This window comes from Limulus polyphemus, unplaced genomic scaffold, assembly GCF_000517525.1.
Source record: "Limulus polyphemus unplaced genomic scaffold, Limulus_polyphemus-2.1.2 Scaffold101, whole genome shotgun sequence".
NCBI lineage: Eukaryota > Metazoa > Arthropoda > Merostomata > Xiphosura > Limulidae > Limulus > Limulus polyphemus.
The window spans coordinates 853603-876341 of NW_013665711.1; the positions used below are offsets into that span (position 1 = coordinate 853603).

General features: G+C 32.9%; 1 protein-coding gene across 1 annotated transcript in view; it reads left to right on the top strand.

Annotated features, from left to right (window-relative positions):
- LOC106470034 (gamma-aminobutyric acid type B receptor subunit 2-like) overlaps positions 1–22739 on the top strand; it is a 316820-nt gene that overhangs the window by 200870 nt on the left and 93211 nt on the right. Inside the window, exon 2 of the mRNA XM_022399462.1 lies at positions 4359–4499. Coding sequence (XP_022255170.1) covers positions 4359–4499 — 141 coding nt within the window. The remainder of the gene's footprint in view (positions 1–4358; positions 4500–22739) is intronic.

A 22739-nucleotide genomic window follows, 5' to 3' on the forward strand; every position in this document is an offset into this window, starting at 1 on the left:
GAGCACAGATATCCCTTGTGTAGCTTTGTGCATAACAAACAATTTTATTTTGCTGCTCACTTGGATTCAGAATAATAATAATAAATTTAAATATTTCCATACCGAAATAATGGTTTTAACAATAAATATTTGATAACATAAGAAAGTACCAGATTTAATATTCGGTGTTTTTAGGATGTATCTACACACATGGTGAGATGGCAAACTATCACGTGTTGCTTTTGTAGATGCTTTTGCTACTACCTAAAGCGAGAGTGAAATAATCCACAATATTTCAAAATTTCCCATCTTGTTACGTTATATGAAATAACACATATATAAAGAATTATTCCATGCGTGACTGATAGTATGTGTAAATACATAGGCATCTTCATGTTTAAATCCATCAAACTAGGACACGAATACAATATTAAAAAGCATGAATTAAAACTTCTCCACGACATAAAGCATTACGTATGCCATTGTTGGTTCTTGTTTCGTGTCTTGATTTGATAGATCGCTGGTACATTTAGGTAAATAAAACTAATTACAACATTTTGAATTTAATATTCCACTGTGTACACATATAGAACGCCAGTAACATTTGAAAATAAAATGTGGTGGTACAATTAGGTAAGTAAAACTAATTATAACATTTTGAATTTAATATTCCACTGTGTACACATATAGAACGCCAATAACATTTGACGATACGTTTCATAAACTCTATTCTATTTTAAGGTCAACATAAAAATAAAGAACGTCATCACTGTATGCTGTTGATGAAATTACTAAGCACAAAGCTACACAGTGGGCTATCTGTGTTCTGCCCACTACGGGTATCGAAACCCGGATTCTTGTAAGTCCGCAGACATACCGCCGTGCCACTGGGGGGCGAAACGTATCTTCAAATATTATTGGCGTTCTATATGTGTACACAATGGAATATTAAATTCAAAATTTTGTAACTGGTTATATTTCTTTATGACAGTGTAGAAAATCAGTGATAGAACATATAGCAGACAAATAATTCTCTATGTCTTTTAACTAAAGTTATATTCCATTATTTCTTTAATATTAGTTTCATTAACAGTATTGGTTAAAACGTTTGATATACATATAATATATTTATCTTTATCATTTATCATTTTATCTATTCTGTATATATGTTACGAAAATTATTTTGCATAGCTAACATAATGAGTTAGGACTAACCTAAATCTCCTAAACTTTTTAAACTTCGTGAGCTATTATTGGGATTACGGCCGAAAATTATAGATAACATCAAGGGCACCCAAATGATGAATCAGTGCATTCTAATTATTATAAATTTTTGTTTTATGACACTGCATATACGCAGTTAGACCAGTGTATTAAATAAGCTGCATTATTTATTGGGTTAATTTTTAGTTCTGATATCTTCAAATAGACTGATTTATTTAAAAGTTATTTATAAATATGTATTCTGTAATAAGATATTAACAAACGCTTTGAATCGTTTGTTACCGTATTTTTAAACCTTAAGAAAATATATTGCTTGTCTGTATTGTGTCGATAAACATTTAACATAAAATCAACAACACTACAGGTATTATCTTTGCATGGGATATTTAAAAAAGCTTGAAATGATTTTCATAAACATGTATTGTTATGTGTAAGAAATACTGTAAACAACTTAAAGAAAAAGTTTCATTTGTGACCGTTAATACTTCATGATATCCAACACAAAATAACGTTTGCCTATTTCATTAGATATCATTTCATTCATTGTTAGTTGTTAAGTATTTGGATAATTTAACAGACCTTGCTTCAGCTAAACAAAACATTGGGTATCTCACTGTACATGTATGTCTGCTTGTTTGCTCTAGTATTAATCGGATATATATTTATTAACTGTGAATAGTGGGAGTAAATATACAAAATAAATCAACGTACCTCTCCACAGAACACTCTGAAAAAATACAGAATGTTGAGTTTCGTTTTCATTTTTCTCACTAGAGAGGTGACATTATAATTACATTTTTATAGTTGACTATTGATCAAAATAATCCCTGCTTTCACTGAAGGTGTTTACACAGGAAGTCTGGAAATGTATTTCGTTAGTATTCTTACTGGAAATAAGCGAAAACCGCCCATACGCTGTTTAAAACTCGAAATCCTACTGGGCGTGGCCAAATTATTAACGTGTTCAGACTGTAGATTAGAGTATTCATGGTTTGGGGAACTATGCCGCAAAAACCCTGCACTTTACAATCGTAGGTGCGCTAAAAGAGTGGCAGTCAAATCCCACTATTTAGTCAGACTAAGTAAGGGCTGGCGGTGAGTTTGTTCCTTCTAGCCTATCAGTTGAAAATTAGGGGCAGATATAGCTTATATATATATAAGTAAGGGCTGGCGGTGAGTTTTGTTCCTTCTAGCCTATCAGTTGAAAATTAGGGGCAGATATAGCTTATATATATATAAGTAAGGGCTGGCGGTGAGTTTTGTTCCTTCTAGCCTATCAGTTGAAAATTAGGGGCAGATATAGCTTATATATATATAAGTAAGGGCTGGCGGTGAGTTTTGTTCCTTCTAGCCTATCAGTTGAAAATTAGGGGCAGATATAGCTTTGCTTGAAAAATGTGGGACAAACAAAAAACACTATGAACATCATTACTACTTATTCTGGTATCATGAGACCTTAGTTTAAATTTTCTCATAAAATATATCTTAGCTTCTTGCCCTGAAGATATGACAGAGTCTAATATCAATACTAGTACAAAAAATGTGACAAAAAAAAATCACATGATGCGTGTTTTACTTGTTTACTCTTTAAATCCTTATTTAATAATTCCTGATCATGAAATGAATAGTTGGTGCAAGTAATTAAAAAACCAGCTACTTTATGTACATGTTGTATGAAGTAAATGTTAATGTTGAACCACACAGCGAAGATTAAAGTCTGAAAATAAATTCTCACATTAGATGAAAATTCAGTGGAAGTCACACTTATATAACTGCTAACGATAATATTTTCAGACCTGTGTATACATATTGGTGTAGATGTTATTGTGTTAATATTATTTAGATGATAGAACTTTAGAGCAACAACACAATTTTCATACATCTCCAACACTTTCTTATTTAGATCCAAGCGTGGCTTAGTGATTACGTGTCAGACTGTAAGTGTAAGGGTCCATGAATCGCGTCCCGTTGCCGCAAAAACACACGCTCCGAACCTTGGGGCCATGAGTGCGTTATAGGAAAGACAGTCAAATCCAAGTAATCGATTATAACCTAAAAGTTGACGATGGATGAGCTAGCTAGTTGTCTTTCCTCTACTCTATCACTTCAAAAATAGCGATGGCTAGTGCTGACAACCCTTTGCGGAAACATCCACAATAAACAAATCTTATATATCTAGTTCCAACTACAGTTCTTGCAATTTGATGAAATTATAGCATTATATATTAATTCATCTGAACCTTCTGCCTTGTTCGATACACTGGTACGTATTTCGACAAAAAAAAACGAAGTTATAGACTTAAGATACAAAAAACCTATCTCCACGTAATACTTCAACAAAGTATCGATTTCGCTGACAGCATTTTGTATCACAAAATCACCTTTCATTCGTTTATGTATACCTGTTTATTCAAACTTTTTTGCGCATTCGGAGGTAGTGCCACCTGTGGCGTGTTATACATAGTGCAATTTATTAGTAAGCTTTACAAGCTCAACAAGCTTTTTTTCTAAAGAATAGTTTTCCCTCGGTGATTCATCGGTAAGTCAGTGGGTTTATAACGCTAAAAATTTGGTTTCGATACCCGCAGTAGGCAAAGCACAGATTGCCCATTGTGTTGTTTTAATATTTACAACAAACCATAGAAAAATTGTGTTGATCTGAATGAAAACATGTTATGATAATTAATTGTATCGTTAATGGGAAAACATTAATACTTTTTTAAGTGCGGCTGACAAAAATAGTTTCCAATATTTTGATATCTGAAGTAATGTGATTGCAGTTTTCTTAACAAATTTTGTACTTTTGTAAATAATTTGTGCGTGCTGTATTGCTCTAAACCTACCTACTGAGTCCCCCCCCCCCTGTGGCACAGCGGCATGCCTATGGACTTACAACGCGAGAAACCGGTTTTCGATACCCGTTGTGGGCAGAGCACAAATAGTACATTGTGTAGCTTTGTGCTTAAATCCAAACAACACAACAACAACCTACCTACTGAAAGACAAAGGCAGAAATGATTTCTCTGGGTGTTTTCGTAACACACTATTTCTTAACTAAAAAGTATGATTTTGTGCTTAACTACAAACAACAACAAAATTACCTGCTAGTTATAATCTTGTGCGAGGTAAGCTAATACTAACATTTATTTTTTCAGTGTGATCCAGCAGTAGGAATGAAGAACTTTTTTGATATGCTCTCCAGAAAACCACACAAAGTAGTTGTCCTCTTTGGTGCTGCCTGTACTGCCGTCACAGATCCAATCGCCAAAGCAGCTCAGTTTTTCCAGTTAGTGCAGGTAAGCTTCTAGTTAGTAAAGGTAAGCACGTACACTATAACACCCTCTGTTAGTTTACTGATATTAGGACTACTGGATATATTTATTCTACACGACGAATAAGAATAAAAACCGAAACCTATTTGAGTTATGGACATCGTGCTGTATATTAGTCAACAGGCGCAAAACGTAGGAGTTGATACCAATCAATTATTCATAAAGTATTTAGATTAGGTTACGTATTGCGGACAACCTTTAATGTTTTTATTTGGATATAAACGCAAATTATTTTATGGATTAAAGTTTAAAGCCACTAGAGCGCTTCTGAGAGACAAGTCTGATATATATAGATAAGTAGGAAAATTAAGCTTTAACTAGGATTTTCTCTCTTAAAATAGGAACTATAACTTAATAAAGACATCATATAATTGCTAATGTTCAATTAAACTTTGTATGGAAAGATATTATGGTAAAACAATCTAAGATTGTAGATATATTTCTCAAACATTGTAGCTATAATTTAATCAGATCATAATATTATGGACAGAGGTATTTTGTATCTAAACAAAGCATTTGTTATTCAGGACATTTTTGGTTGCACTCTATTCATGACGCTTATACAAATTTGCAAGTTGTATTGAAAATCTACCGATTTACAATTTCATAAACTCTGTCTGTTATTCTTTTGTGGTTTGATCCTTTCTATCTGAAAAATCTAATAATAAGTATTTTGCTATATAACACCTTATGCTGATGAAAAGTGATCTGTTTAGTGGTTCTATACTACGGGCCTTCCAGTAAGAAAAACATAATTGTACCTCTGCAGCAATTCTTGCGCGCGCACGCCGTTGCCGACGAGGCCTTTCGATCAATACTAGAATTCAGTCAATTACAATATCATGGTATATAACGTATTATGCTGGCAAAGTGTGATTTCGTGATTTTGTATTTGTGTGACATTACATCGCAGTAAACTGCATAAACTGATAATATTTTTTTTTACATATCATTCTTTACTGACTCTTCTTACTGAAAAACCTGTATCATAGGGCTAGTAAGAAAGAGTTATAAAACACTGTTATCAGTCTTAGTGTGAGGTAGTGCTAAACTAATGACTGATAAATAAATCTAACGATATCTTGCATTAAAAAGAAAGAGCTTATATCATATTTAGTTCTTGTTTTTTGAAGATCCACGTTAACTAAAAAAAAGCTGCGAATAAACAGAACCGCACCGAAATGATTGGATAAAGTGTGTGTGTAATGCCTGAAATAACATAATATTGTAATTATGCTCTTCATTTTTTTTTAGGTTATAAATTTTTATTTGAATTTGATTCCCGGTCAAAAAATTCTATGAAACTACAGGAATACCACAAGTGTTTAAGTTAAGGTTGTTATAGGAAATTCACATAAAAGGGAAATAATCAGAATAAACAAATAGTTTAATAATCTCAGTACAAAATAAAATATCTCCCAAACAGTAGGATCAGAGCTAACCCTTTACGCTAGCATACATATTTTAATATAAGAAACTAATAAGCTAAAATATTTTAAAACCACACACACACATGTTTGTATATATATATATACGCGGACAGCGGGAACGAAAAATGTATATATGATATAATAATGCAAATGAGTGTTTATAATACGATACTGACACTAGAAGCCCTGCCAGTTATTTGGAAATTTGTACTTTAACGAAAATTACGCACTTTCTATTCAGTATTTCTCGCTGCACGAGCTTTTAATTGAATATTTAATTAAATATGAAACTTGGCGGATGATTAACGCTTCACATTTGCAATACCGTCATTGAAACGCCGATAAAATTAGCTAATAATATAGACCCATTGAGAACAGACAACGTAACATGTGACATTTCTCTCGGCATCTGCGCGAAATTTTGTTGCTGAGCATATCATTCAAAAGTTATATTTCAGAATATGACACCCGAGGTATGAAATACATTTGTCCAGTGTAAAATAGCACTTTCATAAAACCATAACCTTGTAAGTCCAGAAGTGTTTATGAACCATGTTTATGAAGAAATTAGATAAGCTAATGGGCTTAAGTGTCATTTTAAAAATGTAATCTTCGGATTGTTGTAGATTATAAAAGAACACTTGTAACAAGGACGTGTAGTCGAAGGAGCTATACAATATATCCCTTTAGGTGGATAACTCATTAGTTTTACATCGCTATCCAAACACTATTCCTGTTCCAGAATCTCTTATGGTCTCTGTTATCGTTGTTGTTGAATTGATAAGAGCCGCTGTTGGTCATGACAACAATTATCGGGTTATAACGATGTAGCTAATTTGGCCTAATTACAGTAATATATATATATATATATATATATTCTACTTTGTTCTAGTAAAAGCAGACTTTTATTACTTTTCTACGTGGAAACATAACAGAAGATAAGAAATAGATTGGCAAACCAGCAGTTCTATTGTCGTTATTAAGATTTTGAATTTATTCTTTGTAATATTAATCGACACCTGGTATTAATAAACAAAGAACGGAGACGAAGCTTTCATATTTCATTTTTCGAGGTGCGGACGCTATATAATTAGGCTTACAATATTTACTTTCTACATCTTAAAATCATATACCTATTATAATTAATATATGAGCTTTTTATCTCCTGTATGGATAAAATCCGTTAGCAGTTGGAACCTTTCCATTCTATCAACTACAGGTACGTACTTCTCCCTGTAAGTAGACTTGTTATATTGTATTAATAAGTAAAGTACTTCTTGAAGTATTTGTTTGAAAATATCACTGAGCAAAAATAGTGTTGTTTGTCTGTTTGTTGTTAAGCGCAAAGCCACACAATGGGCTATCTATGTTGTGCCCACCACGGGTATAAAAAACCGGTTTTTTTGCCTTCAGACTTACTGCTAAGCCATTGTGGAACACAAAAATAGTAATTCAACTAGAATTTTTTCACAAAAACTTATTTTATAGTAAATCTATTAAAGCCATCAGAGCAGTGCTATGAAAGCTTTTTGTACAAAAAAAAAAAAGAATCACTAGATTTACAAAACTTTTAGTGTTAAAATCAATACAACAACCTGAAAAATATTCGCATTTAACTTTGCAACTTACATCATTAATAATATTATTAACTTTCTATATATTGAAAGCTATTTGGTTTCATACCAGGAAAATAAGTATATTCTATATTAACATTATAATTGTTTTTACAACGAGCTAATACAACCTGATTTTTAATAGATGTGAAAAACAGATATTTTAAGAAAGAGGACAATAAATAGTCTTCAGAAGAACCAAAATCACTGAATTAATAATTAAATTTTAAACTGGCTTATGAAAATATTTGGATACATCAAATATGGTTTCATAAAGATTACTGATGATTTTACTTTCGAAATTAATGATTTTGCGAAGGTAGTGTTCCGTTTTGAATCATAATCAGAAAACATATATTTACAAAACTTTTAGTGTTAAAGTCAATAGAAAAACTTTCAATAAAACACATCAATAGGGTAAATCTTTAATAGTGATTTTGCATACTTAACATAAATGAAATGTGCTTACAATTCAAAACAGATAACGATTAACTTCTTCACAAGCTTAGGAAAAAACCGATGATAAAGAGATTAACTAATAAATGTAAGGAGGAGAGGTGTGAAGCAATTTCATGCAGCCTTCATAAACAAGCTAGGCAGTATCAAAGCCACGTGCTCGTGCTCGCTCAAATATACAGTATGATAGAGCTGATTACAGCTTAAGCTTGGATACCGGAAATTACTTTTAGTAATGGATAAACCAAATTGCTCTGCTAAAAATAGAAAATTAAAGAGACTTCTAGAATGGAGTTATTTCTAGAAGGTGCAAATTTTACCCTATGCAAGAGCTGGAACCTAAAATAAAAAATACAGCATCAAATCTGATCATACCAGCCAATATAAAAAAAAGTTTATTTTAATGAAAAACATCTGAATTTTATAAACAATAAACAACAGTTGGAAAAGGAGTAAATGTCCAACCCAGATTGAATATAATGTATGCTGTTATAAAATTTGTCTAAGACGGTAATTTTGTCTATTTATTTAAAAACAACAAGCTAATTGTACTGTATTAACATGAGTTGGTCTTAGAAATTCATACAGAACATTATTGATAAGTTTGCATATATTCTAAATAAGTCAAAGTGAATTCTCTCGACTGATTGACGTCTGAAAGCAAAGCCCTTCATTGGCACAGCAGCATGTCTGTGGACTTACAACGCTAGAAATCGGGTTTCGATACCCGGGGTAAGCAGAGCACAGATAGCCCATTGTGTAGCTTTGTGCTTAATTACAAACAAACAAACAAACTGAAATCAAAACAAAGTCAAATTTGAAACGTTTTGTATTAGCAACATATAACAAGTGTGTGTGATTTTTATAGCAAAGCCATATCGGGCTATCTGCTGTGTCCACTGAGAGGAATCGAATCCCTGATTTTAGCGTTGTAAATCGTTAGACATATAGCAAAGTACATAAAAGGTAAATATCTATAACGCTCTCGTTCTCGAAAGCAAATCACATGTCATTTTCCGAGATTAACGAACTAAAATATCCTGTGAAAAGCAACTATATAAACATAACGTGTTTTTTTGGCATATTCCATAATACTTATTAAAATATCTAACAACTGTATAGTAATTTTCTGTTATTTACACAATATAACATAAGAAGTGATTTAAAAGTTTAAAATTATCTTAACGTTATAATTCTACAAGCTGAAGCACCCGTCTTATGTCCGAGGGCATTAGGATTGAATGTATGGCTTGAACTAATAAATTAAATAAGAATTTCTATTTACATGCATACTTTATTTCACACATACTTTATTCACTCCTATTTTATTTCACACTTACTTTATTCCACATTACAGAAATGGTGTTACAATCACTTTAATTTATTACTTTTACTAATCCTTTTTTACAACCTCAGTGTTTCTTGAAACTCTGAGTGATTCTTGATAAACCACATAAGAAGTTCTTCCTCCTTCATGGGCTAAAATAAAGAGATATATTGGCGATCCTACTCTTGAACTCCCAACACAGAATTGACCATGTGGAAAGCAACGGGTTTACAGATGTACAGCTCTACCAATTTAAGGGTCTGACCTTGTGCGTCGGTTGCCATTTTTCCTGGGAAACATGTGAATGTTTGACATTTTTAATGAAAGAACTCAAACTTTTCCAAGAAAAGTGACAAAAAAATGTGAAAAGAAAACTCAAAATGAAAAATTTTAGAAATAAAAACTGGTCCAAGACTACAGAGTAATTAGCTAAATATACATATTTTGGCTTTGGGCGTGGCTCAGGGTGGGTGAAGCCAGGTAATAACCACTTGTTCCAATGTATCATCCTTTAGTTGTGATTGGTCTAAAGACCAGGGAGTAGTCCACGGACAAACAAGCTATTTTTTTTTTTTTTGCTTTAATAAGTATAGACTAAACGTGGTACAATATAGCTAGAGAAATTAGTTGATATCGCTCCATATGTGAACTTAATATCCAAATACAAATTAGATTTGGATTATTTATGGCTTTTTTTAGAATACTTGCAAAAAGCTACACTAGGGTTATTTGTATGTATCAGTCCATAATTTTGAACTGATTGACTCGAGGGAAGGTAGCTAGTCAACAGCACCCATCGCCAACTCTTGGACTATTTTTGTCTGACTGTACAGTAGGATCTGACCGTCACTCTTAAAATGAGAAGGGTTTTTTTTTTTTAAATACGGGACATGAAACGTTCCTCAGATACATAGTCCGGGCATATTAACTATTGAGCCACGCCTGTTCCAAATTAGATTTAAACTTATTATCAGTAAATATTAGCGAGACACAAGTAAACAGTTGTATAATTTTTGAGTATTAATACTTTAATTTAACCATCTAGTATTAAAATAACGTGTCACATAAAATTTCAACTTCCTCTAAGTATTTAACGTTCTCTAACCTATAACATTTTTTGTAAACATAAAAACACTTAATGCTCTAAAAAATAAACAAAAAGAAATGTGATATTCAAAATTCCATAAGACATTATTTCAAAAACTGAGAGCAAAGTACAGAAAATTGTAAACCGCTAGACCATGAACAGTTTTATTGACGATGTTGAAAATGGACCACCGCTTTAATCACGTACATAGCTCGAAAATTTTAGACAACTCATGGAGTGTGAAAATGCATAATAACATAAAAAGTAAAAAAAAAAAATCTAATAATTTAAACCTGAGCACTACACTGAGAAACTAGTAATTGTACGGAAACTTATGAGTAGTATAAAAACGTAAAACTGTACAACGAAATAGTTTTATTCACAACCCTGAGCATCAGTGAAATTAAACGAGTGTAATTGTACTGCATGAATATAACGGTGAACCTGCATTGTTATTTTTATGTTTGAAATTGCTGTATGTAAAGGGGCTTTCTCGTATATGTTCATTCACTGTTACTGCTTTATGTTTACTCTCGTGTAATAATAGCCTTAATATACAACTATCATGATTAAAGTACATTTTTGTCTGATGAAAAGTTTCAGAGTTGATATTAACAAAGGGGAAAAGATTGGTCAAAGCATATGAAGATTTGAACAGTTTTTCACATCTTCAACTCGATCACATCTCTTATGATATAGTATTATATATATATAGATAGATATGTTTACTTCTTGGCATTACCTTAAAAAAATTACGAACGCTTATCTGCAAATTATTTTAAATGTTCAAGATTCTTTTTAAAATCTTTCGTTTTAAAAGTGTGTAAACCGTATGATATTTATCAATACATTTTAAAGTAACTCCGAGTTAAGACTTTAAAATGTGGAAACTAAGATCGTTTTAGCGCATGAAGAAAGTGTCTAGTGTTTATGGTTATTTTCAACCTAATTAATTACTATGCGGACAATTATACGACAATTCTGTTCAAAACAACATTGTCTACTGCCTTTTTTTGGGGGGGGGGGTAGCCGCTGTACCCGATGGCGTCAGTCTCCTCTTCAGGTAGCCGTATCTTAATTCAGCAGCGAAAGACTAGAGAGAAGGCAACTATTCAACACCACCAACCGCCAACTTTTGGACTACTCTTTTACTAACGACCCACAGATTGCGCGTCGAGCGCCCTAACAACCAGGCCACGCTAGGCCTTCCACAAATATGCTACATTAAAAATAATGTACTTAGTTACTTCCCTTTAGTGTTTATTTAACAACAACGACATGTAAAACATATATTAAAACTATTTTTATAAGTACATTGAACGTTATTCCTTTAGTAATTTTCCGTTCAAGAAAAAAAGATTAATTGATATATACAGTCAACATTCTTTTATGAATAACAAGGACATTCATAGTCATGCTACAATAATTAATCCTGATTTACACGTGTCACGTTTTAAAAAGAACAATAGATCAATGTTCAGTAACTTATGCAGGGATAAACATAGAAGAAGTGAATTCAGTAAAAGAAAAGTTCCAAACTACTTGTTAAATGTACCATTTACTTAGTTATTGATATATTTAATTTAAAAAGTCACTAAACTATTATCAGATAGTGATGCCTAATATATTACATGCTGTTATCATTTGCACTTACATAAATGTTTTCTTTTTTCACTATGAATAACATTTCTTTACTCTGAAAATGGATACACTTTGTATAAGTATTTTTGTTTTGCTTTTTGTGTCTTCTTTTCATAAACTATCTTAACACTACAACATATTATATTATCGAAAGAAACGTGAATTAAACTAAGTTGAATTAATACCAATAAAGTGCTACAGACATAGATAAGCGCTGTCAGACTGTCAATGTCTAGTTGTGATATATTTCGGGATAAAAACTAAAAATTAACATTACGTCAAGAGATAAACTTTCTAGTCTTACTAAAAGTGGATCGGGGGTGGCCTATGGTTATAGTGCTCAGACTGTAAATTTGACGATTTATGGTTAGCGTCCCTTAAATGCGCTACAAGGGTGGCGATCAAATTTAGTTCAAACAAGAGTAGCCCGTGATTAGGGGCGGCTAAGAGCCTTAGTGTAGTTTTGCACAAAAATTCTAAAACAATCTTAATACAAAAACTACTGCCTTAGAATCATTATTTCACAAATTTGGATCAAGAGCGGTTTGAGGTATTTGTTTATTTCATAAATTTAAAATATTTTACGAATTCTAGTTTGTTTAATATTTAGATCATTTACAACTGTGTGTGAATAAGTTGGCGGAGCTATTTGATGAACGATACATTCTGATCTCATTTTCTTTTCTTTTTAAACATCAAGAGAAGCAAGATTCATCATCTCAAGGGGGTCATCTGGCATGCACCACATGCGATATGATGTATGTTATTGTTGAAGTTTGTAGTTGAAAATAAGTTGTTTATGTACATTCATCTCTTTAGAAAATTTATTTTTTCATAAAAGAAAGTAAGTCTGATATCACTCCTCCCATTAAAAAAACATAATTGACTTAAATATCACTGGAGAGAGAGAGAGACGTGCCCATGACTGAATTTCCCATTACTCTTTAATGTTTATATAAATGATATAATCATTTGGATAAATCTAATTTAATAAAAAAATCACAACAATTACTACGTTCTGTAACATCTTGTGCGACATATTCATACTTTTTAAATTTGCTCATGTTTTTTGTTTCTCCTATTTACCGGTAATAACTTGTAAACTCCTCCACGAAATGATTTAAACTATACAGCACTGCCAAACCTTTTATTTTGTTAACTGCATCTGAGTTTAGACATGAATTTTTCCTCGAACAAGGTACTTTGCAATATCACTTAAGATTGATTTAATGAGTTGTGCATATAGATATACTAGATACTTCCGCAGGGTCCTCGAAAGTGTTCTGTTTCAAAAGTAAATAAAACCAAAATTAAGAGTAACAAATATTTCTATTTTTTGCTTTAGAAGTTCATACCTCATGCTGTGTTGTAGCCAACAGAGTGCATAATTCTCTTTGTGACTCATGACATGCGCACGTTTAATTGACGTACAAATTGAAACGTTAAGTGTCCCTTATGCGACATCATTTTAGTGTCTACTCACTGACTGACAGACAACACAATACTGTACAGTGGTGCGAGTGGTTAAAACATGTTACTCCCTCCAGGCGGCCTTCGGCATCCTTTCGGAGAAATGAAAAGAAGAAGATGGGTAGAGGCTTAGTGTTTCACGAATATAAGAATTAAAATGTTTTTAACACCTTTTCTACTTTGATTTCATGAGTAACATCTTTCAATTACAATAGTTTTTACTTTTAATTACAATGAACTATTAATAGTTTTTCCTACGTCCATAACCGGCCGTGGGCAATGGAAGTATGAATGGTTAAAAAAGTTGTATGTTATAACACCCAAACCCTGTCTTGTCTTTCACTTGCTTTGTTTGATTATGTCCGACAGAGGAGGGATATAATTTTTTTGTTATTTTGAAAGCCGTGATTAGTCATATATCTTCTCCTGGTTTTCCAAGATTAAATTATTCTATCAGAGCCATAATTTGTGGTACGATACTTTATACGAACTTTAATATTCTAATAAAAAAAATAAATATTTCTGGATTCTTACCTCTAATCTTTTAAATTTTTGAATTTTCCTGTTTCTTTTTCAGGCATAAACAGCTGACACTTATTCAACATTTTCTCTTACCCTTTTTTTTTTCACAAAGGGTTTAACCTTAATACCAGACTTTACTTAAGATATAAAGTTCGTAAAATTCAAAGACTACGAAAAATAATACAATGAAGTATAATTATAAATTAAGCTAATCCAACATTCATGTTCAGTTTAATACTGATTAGTCAAAACTCGACTAAATCTTCGAAGTAATTAGTGCATTTTTCTCTTCTTGTCTGAAAGCGTATCGCTATAAACTTTGCAATAACCTATAGCAAACACTATTTCGTTGTGTATAAGTAATTAGCCTGAGAAAAGGATATTTCACAAACCTATCACGCTTGTACGTATGCAGTGACCTTCTATTGTCTCGTCTTCAAAGAGGTAACTCCGTGAATGATTACTAGAGCTTTGTCTAATATTACAGTCTTGCGACTGACGTGACATGAGTGTATATTACGTTGCAGCTCAGACACAATGGCTATAACCTTAAGACTAATAATACCTTTGCTAATATCGATTAGGTCTTTGAATGAAGGACATTTATCAGTCTTATACATTATACCTTTTTATGTTTTGTGTGTAATAAGGCTTTAAGATAATGCTTTAATGACGGCAAGCTAGTAATAACATTCTTTCAGTAAGACTTTATGGTATAATTTATATCTATCTGTCTGGCTGTCACTCTGCATATCTGTCAGTTATTGTTATATGATAAACGGCTGCTTTTGAAGGACTTAATCAAATCAATTATTTTAGAATATCCGCTGATAAAAAAATGGTGTAAATTTGTCAAAAAATAAAATTATATTTCTATTTATCCATTGGCGGGTGTTCGACCACTTCACTATATTTTTTCCGTATTATAAACATTTCGTGTAGTTTGAGTATCAGTATACTAAAATGTAAAATATCACACATTTTGTGAATAATACGGCCTAAGCTACACAGTACAGACAGTTTACATTTTTATTACGTAAAAAACAACACATTTTAACATTTTATTTCAGTTTGTAAAATTTACATTGTGTCCAACTATCTCAAAAACATTTTTTTGCGACCCTGAAAAATAGCTGTGAGTTATTTTTATAATTCTGTTTCATATTGCAAATTTACTTTTGGCCGGTCATAAACAACTAAGTTTGTTTGTTTTGAATTTTGCGTAAAGCTACACGAGGGCTATCTGCGCTAGCCGTCCCTAATTTAGCAGTGAAAGACTAGAGGGAAAGCAGCTAGTCATCACCACCCACCTCCAATCCTTGTGCTACTCTTTTACCAACGAATAGTGGGATTGACCGTCACATTATAACGCCCCACGGCTGAAAGGACGAGAATGTTTAGTAAGACGGGGATTCGAACCCGAGACCCTCAGATTGCGAGCCCAGCATCGGCAACTAAGTAAAGGGTTCTTTGTAGATTTCTTTTCCTCGCCAAAACGTGAATTACGGTTCAGAAAAGAAGCCGTTAACACCTAAAGTAGTTTAGGTTAATACTGGTGAGTAAATGTCTATAACAACACCTCCAAACAAATTAAGTAAAGGTTTCTTAAGTATTTTTTTCAAATATCCTATTGCTGTTAACGTACATATTAGATTAGTAGCTTTAGTTAGCTATGATGCTTGTTCATACATGTGTGCTAAAATCTAGTTAACAGTTATTAACGATAACATACGACACATGAAACCTTGATAGCAGATGTCAAAAATACGGAATTGAAGCAAGAATAATACTGGATAATTTTTCCTCACAAGCTACAATTTTGTTTTATACCTAAAATACCAGTTTCGTATAAATTAATTAATTTCATTTTGCAAAGTATATGAAGTTGCTAGTTTCACAAATGTACAATTTTGTACATGTTGACAGAGTGCATCAACAAAAATAACCTACATGTTGTAAGATGGTACCTGATGATGACAAAACCTTGCCGAAACGTTCTACATTTGCTGTTGTGTTAAACTTATATTAAAGTTTTTCTTCATTACCCATTCAAGCCGACTCCAAGCAGTATTAGTCTCAAAGTGGGTTCCTCGTCATCGAATTTGAAATCGAAAATAGATATGACTTAATAATTGGATCAAATATACATCTCGCATTCTTGTCCATTTTATTATTTTTACGAAAGCTGTTTCAAAGAAATGTAATGACATCTAATTGGTCGTTTCGATATGATTTTGAAAACCTGTATCCAATGAGTCAGCGGTACAGAGTTACAATGTTAAAATCCCAGCTTACGTTCCCCGTGACAGACAGAGCACAAATAGCCTAGTGTGTAGCTAAAACAAATACAAAAAACTACAGCACAGGTAAAAAACAATATTTCATCTTATGTTTTATAAGGGTGGGGTGTCATTTTTATTCGTTATAATTAGATAAATTTCGTTATTTTTATCTATATGACGCTGTAACAGAAATAGTTCTTTAAAATAAACCAATGTCAAATAAACCCTTCATTCCCCCAAATGAACAAATATGCCATACCGGATGCGGTAACTATCCAATATCAAGGAAAACGTTCTGTCTGTCTGTGGACGTATCTCCTCCTAAACGAGTTGACCGATGCAGACTAAAGTTGGCAGACTAACTTAGTAGTCCAAAAACAAACCAAATTTGTCTTATATTTTCCCATATACTTAATTTTTTTATAGAACAATTCCTATATCTACTCACACCATAATAAAATTCTACAAGTCGAAGATTAGAAATAAAATTTTCAGTATTTTGCCTTGCTTCCCATAATAATTAAAATATACAGTAATAAGATATCCAGCTACAATTTGGGAAATAAAAATATTGCTGCTGTTTTCTCGCTCTTTTCTGATGCTCACCATTTAACTTCCGGTTTATACTAGGATTAGAATAAACGCTTAAGCCGGAATTAGAGAAGTGCTTTATAATTACAGTTTTTAGGTTATTTCTGATTAATTTATGTAGAATATAATTTTCCATAGATGCAAAATTCAAGATTATTATTAAATTTAATACATTAAATGTACCAAATTCAGACAGTAGAAATCTTTACCACATCTCTACTGTAAAATGGGATGCTGTGAACAAGAAGTGACGCAACTGCTTTGCCATTTCTGTCAAGTTTCTCCTCTCGATTGCTACACTTCCTCACTTCCAATCCGTTTCCAACATGGCCCGGCATGGCCAGATAATTAAGATGCTTGCCTCGCAACCTGAGGGTCACGTGTTCGAATCTCCTGTCCCACCAAACATGCTCGCTCTTTCAGCCATGTATGTGACGGTCAATCTCACTATTAGTTAGTAAAAGAGTAGCCCAATAATTGGCGGTGGGTGGTGATGACTAGCTGCCTTCCCTCTAGTCTTTCACTGATAAATTATGGACGGCTAGCGCAGATAGCTCTCGTGTAGCTTTGCGCGAAATTCAAACCGTTTCCAACAATTTTCCTGGAGAATGAATGCTACTGAAAATCCTCGCAGAGATCTTCCTCGTTTTTAGCCAGTTTGTGAGTGTTTTCCGCGTTTTCAAAATAAAAAAAGACAGCGGAGTTCAGTCTCCTTAAAATAACCTTTAAAACATTTAGCGTAAGCCATTTAAAGTGCAATACAAGAGCTTCAAAAAGAAAGCCCATTATGGATTGAGAGTTTACTTTTACTTGTAGATTGTCACTGGATCTGTTGGGCTTTCACCAAGAAAAGAGCTGGATATGTAATTTGCCACTCAAAAAATTAGTCAAATTGCACATTTATTTAATTTGAATTGCTTAGTAGGTCTTTGTTATCATTTTATGGCTCAGAAAATAATGTTGTGATATTTTTGCAAGTAAGTCGGGGCATAGATTGGCGTTGTGATAGAGCTCTAAATTTCTGAGCTGGTGAACAAGGTTCGAAGCTGTCTGATAAAAAATATTCCCTGCCCTTTAACTTGTGAATATGTTATAAGAGAAACAGTCAATCACTTAGCATGGATGATCAATGGTAGGGTACTGCTGACTGGCTTCATTCCCTCTGGTCAATAGCTCAAAATTTAGGGTTGGCGGCAGATAGCCTTAGTAGCTTTGCCATAAATACACAATACACGCAAGTAAGCAATATCTATTAAGTTCTAACTTCTAGATATTTATGACTACCTGGTATCGTAAACAAGAGATTCGTCCACCAGACATTGCCGAAAATATCACGTGATGTGCGTTCTTGGAGAATATTGCGTAATCTGAGTACTTTGTTCTGTGTAAAAGAAATACGTCTATCAGACAACTCATATAACAGTAACATGTTCTGAATACAAGTTGTAGTGTATAAATTTTGTCTATGAGACATCTCAGAGGAAAAACAAGTATATAAGAGATCGATATATCAGATATCTCAAGAATATCCCGATATCTGAGTATTTGACATAGTATATAAAACTTTCATATATTAGAAAACCATGATTAGTCATGTGTTTTTAAAAGAGATCCATCCGGCTTTCGCATACAACAGACAAAATAAGTGATCTGAAACGTAATATTATGAAATAGAGTTCTGACATAAGCTAATCCTTCAAGATATAATATGAACCAACTACTTCCAAACAAAATTCATCGACAAAAACACCAGTTTATCAAACATCTCAGAACTTATTGCATCGTGTGATGCCATATATCGTTGTTAATCTACAGCCAGGAAACGTGAAAATTTGATTAAAATGTGGGTACTGTTAAACTTTTAAGTTATAAGGCTCTTTTCACGGAAAACATATGTAAATATATATACTTTTATTAAAAATTTTCAGAACCTAAATTTTCACTCTTCTCGTGAGGTAAATAGGATGAATAGGGCAACATGCCTTTTCAATGAAAACAATCTCGATATTCTTCAACCAAAACAGTACGCATAAGACAGAGCTTCATCTTAACTTGTGAATGGAATGGTTGAATTGCTATAAGTAACATGAATGCTACCAGAACTTTTTCAGCAAAGTTCCTTATTGACACAACTGCTATCTGTGAACCCTAGGTGTAACAAAATCCAGACCATGAACTATTGAAGGTCTTGTGCGCTCAGTTTGACTGGTGATAAATGAAATCAACTCGGAAAGTAAATATATACTGAGATGGTTAGATTTTTTCTTGTTAAATATATATTAAAGCTATCATCCGAAAACAAAGTTTCATATTGAAATAATTTACTATTCACTTTGTTAAGGTAGCGATCTGTCTCTTTTACTATTTCATTATCTAAATCTCTTGATTAACTTTGATTATTCATCATGTGGTTTAGCTGCATTGTGTGATTTATTTTTCAGTTTCTAACTGTCTATGTCAGTAGCAAGATGTGTGGAAAGGTGCTAGACCTTTCTGGTGGTGTGAGAAATCCTAATCATTCAGGATTTATTTTCCTACGTGTTTATTTTTAGCCGCGGTATAGCGGCTCACAGAATGGCTCCGAGTTTGTTTTTTTCAAGTATAAACTTTTAGCTCATAGCTCCGTCATCTATTGACCGATTTGAGATCTAATTACAGTTTTGGATTCAGGAGGTCAAACCCTTTCGATTGATATATTTGACCACACCCAAGGTCTCATAAATTAATTTACTCTAATCCTGCCTAAAAAAATTTCAACTTGGAAGTAATCTGGTAGAAATCCTGATGAGTAATAAAATAGAATCGGGTATACGAGCGCCCCACGCTTGGTATTGCTGGAGCACAAAAATATCTAATACATAAATCTACGTTTGTGTCTGTCTGTTAGCACCTTTCAGCCCTATAATAGTAGGCCTATAAAGACATGGAATCAGCGGGCTCAGGTTTAATCTCTGTAACGTCATATTTTTTAGTGTCGATGAAAATTTTGTAATCTAATTTTTCCTACAGAAGGTGGGGGCTGGACCCCTGGGGTGTGACCCCCCCATTTAATCTCATATCTACTTTCAGAAAACTACCAAATCAGCATAACTTGACACAGTGATACAGGATGACATGAGGAAGTTCATGAGTGGCGTTGGACCCTCCCATCTAATCTATATAAATAAACGTCAATATGTGTGTGTGTATGTCTATTCTTTATACGTTTCCACATTTCCTGATTATTCAGCATGAAACTTGACACAGTAATACAGGTGACATGAGGAAGTCATGAGTGGTGTTGGACCCTCCCATCTAATCTATATAAATAAACGTCAATATGTGTGTGTGTGTGTCTATTCTTTAGACGTTTCCACATTTCCTGATTATTCAGCATGAAACTTGACACAGTAATACAGGTGACATGAGGAAGGTCAAGAGAGAAGGGGAGGGTTAGACCCCATCTAGTTTTGGAAAACTGCCAAATCAGCACAACTTGACACAAAGATACAAAATGACATGAGGGAGTTTGGATCGCCATCTAATCTACATAAATAAACTTCAATATGTGTATATGTGTGTGTGTGTTGATTCTTTATACGTTTCTACATTTTTCGATCAATCAGGAACAACTTGACGCAGTAATACAGGATGACATGAGGGGGGGTGAAAAAGTTCTCATAGATTAATTTATTCTAACCCTGCTTAAAATAATTTTAAGTATCGCGGCTATTGAGGATCCCCTCTTGTTTTATATTAGATTTTCATCAGCCTAATAACACATATTTAACTTATTTGCTGTTTAGTTGGTGGTTAATGACACCTATATTCTTGTTTTTAACCCAATTGGCCACTTCTATCCGTTTTAATCATAGAGTTTTAGTCATCCCTAATCGCTGCTATATATCTTTCCCAGCATAAGTAAAGCATTAGTATTTTCAGCTGGCAACTGTTTAAGGTATTCAGCCGCAAGAGACTGTCGGTAGTCACAGTTGGTTGATATTTACGATTATCAGCCTGAAATTATTATTTTTACGTTTATGAACATGGATAATGTATTACTAACCTTAATTTTTTTATTTTACTTAATGAACAGTTATATTTTCCTAAGGAGCTTCTGAACTTCTAAAACAATTAGAAAATAATAATCCTAATATATACACTAACGTCAAAAAATATATAGCATGCTCATATTCAACGCTACGATCATAATTTTATTTTAAGAAGAACCTGTATATATATAAGCATAGTTATTCATTCACCTGTTCAGTGTGTTGACGTCAGAAGTTGCTGTGATACAAACAGTATCTATGGGGACGAAGAAATTAGATTAAAAACCTTTATTATTATTATTTATTTCTCTATATTATTTTATTTTGTATAAACATCCTATTTATAAAGTGTTTTATGATAAATTAATTTTACTATAAGTTGCTTTAAAACAAATTAAGTGAACAGGAAGACTGTGTTACATTTAAAACACGGGACATTTGTTTTATGGATAGACTTTCTTTGATTAACAGTTCAAGGTCAGAATTACCATTACAAAGAATGGTGAATCATGAGTGATGACCTAAGTATATGGTCGAAACGTCGCATGGCCATTTCTAATAGGTATATATATATATGTGTACGTATTTCTCCGTAATAAACATTTCACAGGTATAACGTATTTCGCTTTAACAACCTTTCAAACAAAATATACACTTTAAACATCGTGACCTTTATGTTGATATATATTTCATCTTATTTCAATTTCTTACTTTGTAATTTTGTTTCACTGTCGAAAACGGTGTTACGTCTTTGCATCTTTGTATAGAGTAATCTAAACCAAAACCAATTTTTTTTGAAGATATTGAATTGTATAAAAAAGACGAAACTGTGTTTTTAAAAACATAAGCTATTGTTGTTGCTGAAACATTCTTCGAGGATATAAATAAGCTTGGACTCGTGGGTGAACCGATGTGAACAACAGTAACACTCACGAAACCCAGAAGCACAAAAAACGACATCTCATCTAGGTTGTACAAATTACTGGTAATGATACCATTTACTTCATTTATCAGAATTTGTTGGTGGGATCGACGTAAGAAACAATTAGCAAAGAAAAAGAACTGGTGGTTACGGCGCTCGACTCGCAATCTGCGTGCCGCGGATTCGAATTCCGTCACCGAACATATTTGCCTTTTCAGTGGTTAAGGCATTATAACGTGACGGTCAATCCCACTATTCGTTAACAAACCGCATTTCATGAGTTGACGGTGGGTGGCGTAGACTGGCTTCCTTCTTTCTAGTCTGTCACTTCTGAATTAGAGACGGTTCGCTTTGCACGAAATTCGAGAAATAAACAAACATCTTTTTAATGTTCTTTTTACATGCACTGTATCGGAGAGGTCGACAATGTCATTAAGGAAAATGTGTCACTAGTATTACAATACCACTTTCTTTTTATTTAAGGAGTGAAATATAATTATTTGTATTGATGCAAATCGCATTTACTCATTCTTATAATATTCACACTATAGATATGGTTTATAAATTTATTCGTTCTAAAAGTAGTTACACTATGAAAATGGTTTATAAATTTATTCGTTCTAAAAGTAGTTACATTATGGAAATGGTTTATAAATGTATTCGCTCTAAATATAGTTACATTATGGAAATGGTTTATAAATTTATTCGTTCTTGTAGTAGCTACACTATGGAAATGGTTTATAAATGTATTCGTTCTTGTAGTAGTTACACTATGGAAATGGTTTATTAATTTATTCGTTCTTGTAGTAGCTACACTATGGAAATGGTTTAT